General features: G+C 40.4%; 1 protein-coding gene across 1 annotated transcript; it reads left to right on the top strand.

The window, feature by feature from the left end:
- Positions 1 to 687: 687 nt before the first annotated feature.
- Positions 688 to 2838, top strand: LOC101731695 (UDP-glucuronosyltransferase 1-1). The gene is made up of 2 exons (XM_031893860.1): positions 688 to 1545; positions 2794 to 2838. The coding sequence occupies exons 1-2, from the start codon at positions 688 to 690 to the stop codon at positions 2836 to 2838; spliced, it is 903 nt and encodes a 300-aa protein (XP_031749720.1).
- The last annotated feature ends 593 nt before the right edge of the window (positions 2839 to 3431 follow it).

The following is a 3431-nucleotide window of genomic DNA, read 5'->3' as shown; positions in this document are numbered from 1 at the left end:
TAAGTATTAAGTCTTTTTTTGTTAGAGGGTTCAAAAACTTATTTCACTCAATGAAATGCAAATCAGTTGCTATCTTTTATTTAAAGTTATTTTTTCGATTTTCCTTTTGATGTGCTATCTGCCACTGTTAAAATAAACCTACCATTGAAATGATACTGTTCTGAGACTTTTCATTTCTTTGTCATTGGACAAACTTTCAAAATCAGTGAGGGGTCAAATAATTATTTCCTCCACTGTATTTCCATAAGAGGCTTTGGATGAGGACTAGTGAAAAAAAAAAAAATTAGCACACAAAAAACCCAAATACGTATATAAATAAAATATCAGTGTTATGAACAAATGATGTATATTATGGATAATATTTATTAATGCTTCCAGGTGCAGGTACAACTTTCAGATTTTTTTAAAATCACAGCCTGAATATATCCACAGTCCAACAATCTGCCCGGTGTGGCACTAGCCTTTCAGTTTGTGTAGACAGATGACACTGCAGTTTTCTTCTCTCATGAGATCAATCCCAAATTCCAATAGTCATGCAGATTATCTGTAAATATGTAATTAATAAGTGAACATATCTGAAAATATCAGGACACAGTCAAGGTTTATGAGTTAGAGATAAACTATTAACTAACTTGGGAAGGTATAAAATAGTCACAGAGGCATAATGTCACCCATTCATGCTTAGAAATGGAGCTGTTGGCATCTTCTAATGCTGCTGTTTGGCTGCTCTTCTGCCTGGGAGCTCTCTCTGTGAGTGAGGGGGGGAAGCTTCTGGTAGTGCCTATGGATGGCAGCCACTGGCTCAGTATGAGCTCGGTGGTAGAGAGGCTGGCACAGAATGGGCATGAGATTATAGTTGCAAAGCCAGAGAACAGCATAGTGAAGTTTGACTCTAATCTTTACACCTTGAGGAATTTCTCCACCCCCTACAGCAACCAAGATATCCATGAACACCTGCAGCAGTTTGTTGGCTCTCAGTTCAGCGGTTCTTCTCTCATTGAGGTGGTTCTGACAGCTCGTAATAGTTTAATGGATGTTCAACATATGATGATCAACATGTGTAAAAGTTTGTTGCAAAACAAGCAACTCATCCAGAACCTGCAGGAGGAGAAGTTTGATGCGGTGCTTAATGACCCAATGTTTTTTTGTGGTGTAATCCTTGCAGAGCACCTTGGGATCCCTTCTGTTCATTTTCTAAGAGAGGTTCCTTGTATGTATGATTATATAAGTGCACAGTGTGACAGCCCCCTTTCCTATGTGCCCAGGCACTTCACCCAGAACTCAGATAAGATGAACTTTTTACAGCGTGTGGGGAATACACTGCTCAGGTTGGCTGAGCCTATTTTTTGTGGGGCAGCATTTCGAGGGTGGGAACATCTGGCCTCCGAATTCCTACAGAGAGAGGTGACTGCTATACAGCTGCTCAGCAGAACCTCTGTCTGGCTCATGAGAGTTGATTTTGTTTTTGATTATCCGAGACCCGTGATGCCCAACATGGTTTATATAGGGGGTATCAACTGTGCAGGGACAAAGCCACTTTCTTGGGTAAGTTTTTTGTTTTTTTTTACCAGTGTAACTAGTAAAAATGTCTTAATTTGAAAATTAACATTATAAATTGTGTGGTAAGGAGTCTACTTTCCATTGTAAGCAATAGTCACTCATTCATGTTCTAATGAATATTTTGTGTCTCTTTTATGTAATAGACATGCTACAGTACTGTGTGCTAACCTGCCCCCTTACAAACCTTCCTGCATGTCTCAGTTTGCTCACTGCGCACCTTTGCTCACCATGTGAGATGCTGCGGTGACCACCTGACCAACATGGCCTGGAAGGCAGAGGTGCTGTACCTGGAGAATCATCAGTACTTGGGCAAAACATTTTTGAGACATTCATTTCTTTATAAACAACACTTCATGTTACTATGTTCATAAATAGTGTGGTCTGAATTAAATTCTAGCACCCGACATTTATGTGGAAACAGCGTGACGCCTCCACCAGACACTGGATCTAATGCAAAGTCTTTGACTGTCTTTTCTACATGCAATTAACTAACTAATTTTTGATTTAGCAAATAAAACATATTTCCATTAGAGGCTTTGGACGAGGACTAGTGAAAGAAATAATTGGCACACAAAAAAACTCCTAAGGCAGAAGAGCCCTATCAGTGGTTAGTATTAATTATGCATTTTATGGATAATATTTATTTAGAAACAAAGTGATTATAAACTTTAATTATATTTAGGTTATATTCTCCCTTTAAGCATATACTTACATACTATAATGCAGTTTGAGAGGGGGCAAATCTGGACTGGGAATCAAAAGAGACCCTGGCATTTCAGGTACACAGAAGCCTAAACAGCCCCCCACCCGATCACTTAATAGTCCCTGTCTATGGCAGTGATCCCCAACCAGTGGCTTGTGGGCAACATGTTGCTCACTACCCCCTTTGATGTTGCTCCCAGTAGGTGCCCATTTTTAAATTTCTGGCTTGAAGACAAGTTTTGGAAGCACAGAGACACAGTTTTACTCTAAGCAGAGCCTCCTGCAGGCCAGCAGCCCCCATGGGGCTACCAAATAGCCAATCACGATCCTCATTTAGCATGATCAAGGAACTTTTTTCATACTTGTGTGGCTCACCAACACTTTTTACATCTGAATGTGGCTCACAAGTGAAAATGGTTGGGGATCCCTGGTCTATGGCATCTTACAGCAGCCCCTCTGGCATTTACCATAATCCACAGATTGCCAGTCTTAATTAACATTATTTTAATGTGTTCCTTTGATTTTTGTAAGTTGAGAAAATGTTCTGAAGCCGTAACAGTTTATTTAGACAGATGACACTGCAGTTTCCTTTTCTCTTGACATCAATCCCACATTCCAGTAGTCATGCAGATTATCTGTAAATATGTGATTATTAAGTGAACATATCTGAAAATATCAGGACAGGGTCAAGGTTTATGAGTTAGAGATAAACTATTAACTAACTTGGGAAGGTATAAAATAGTCACAGAGGCATAATGTCACCCATTCATGCTAAGAAATGGAGCTGTTGGCATCTTCTAATGCTGCTGTTGGGCTGCTCTTCTGCCTGGGAGCTCTCTCTGTGACTGAGGGGGGGAAGCTTCTGGTAGTGCCTATGGATGGCAGCCACTGGCTCAGTATGAGCTCCGTGGTGGAGAGGCTGGCACAGAATGGGCATGAGATTATAGTTGTGAAGCCAGAGAGCAGCATAGTGAAGTTTGACTCTAATCTTTACACCTTGAGGAATTTCTCCACCCCCTACAGCAACCAAGATATCCATGAACGCCTGCAGCAGTTGGTTGGTTCTCAGTTCACCGCTTCTTCTCTCATTGAGATGGTTCTTAATTCTTATAATAGTATAATGGGTGTTCAACATATGATAAATAGCATGTGTGAGAGTTTGTTGCACA

The sequence above is a fragment of the Xenopus tropicalis genome, chromosome 9 (assembly GCF_000004195.4).
Source record: "Xenopus tropicalis strain Nigerian chromosome 9, UCB_Xtro_10.0, whole genome shotgun sequence".
NCBI lineage: Eukaryota > Metazoa > Chordata > Amphibia > Anura > Pipidae > Xenopus > Xenopus tropicalis.
The sequence above is the reverse complement of the archived record's forward strand: the minus strand, read 5'-3'. Positions and strand labels throughout refer to the sequence as shown.

Bases quoted from the DNA above. Each gene is read 5' to 3' on its own strand.
- LOC101731695 (XM_031893860.1), top strand. From the start codon at position 688: ATGGAGCTGTTGGCATCTTCTAATGCTGCTGTTTGGCTGCTCTTCTGC. The intron at 1,546-2,793 runs GTAAGTTTTTTG...GATTTTTGTAAG, and splicing joins GGACAAAGCCACTTTCTTGG to TTGAGAAAATGTTCTGAAGC.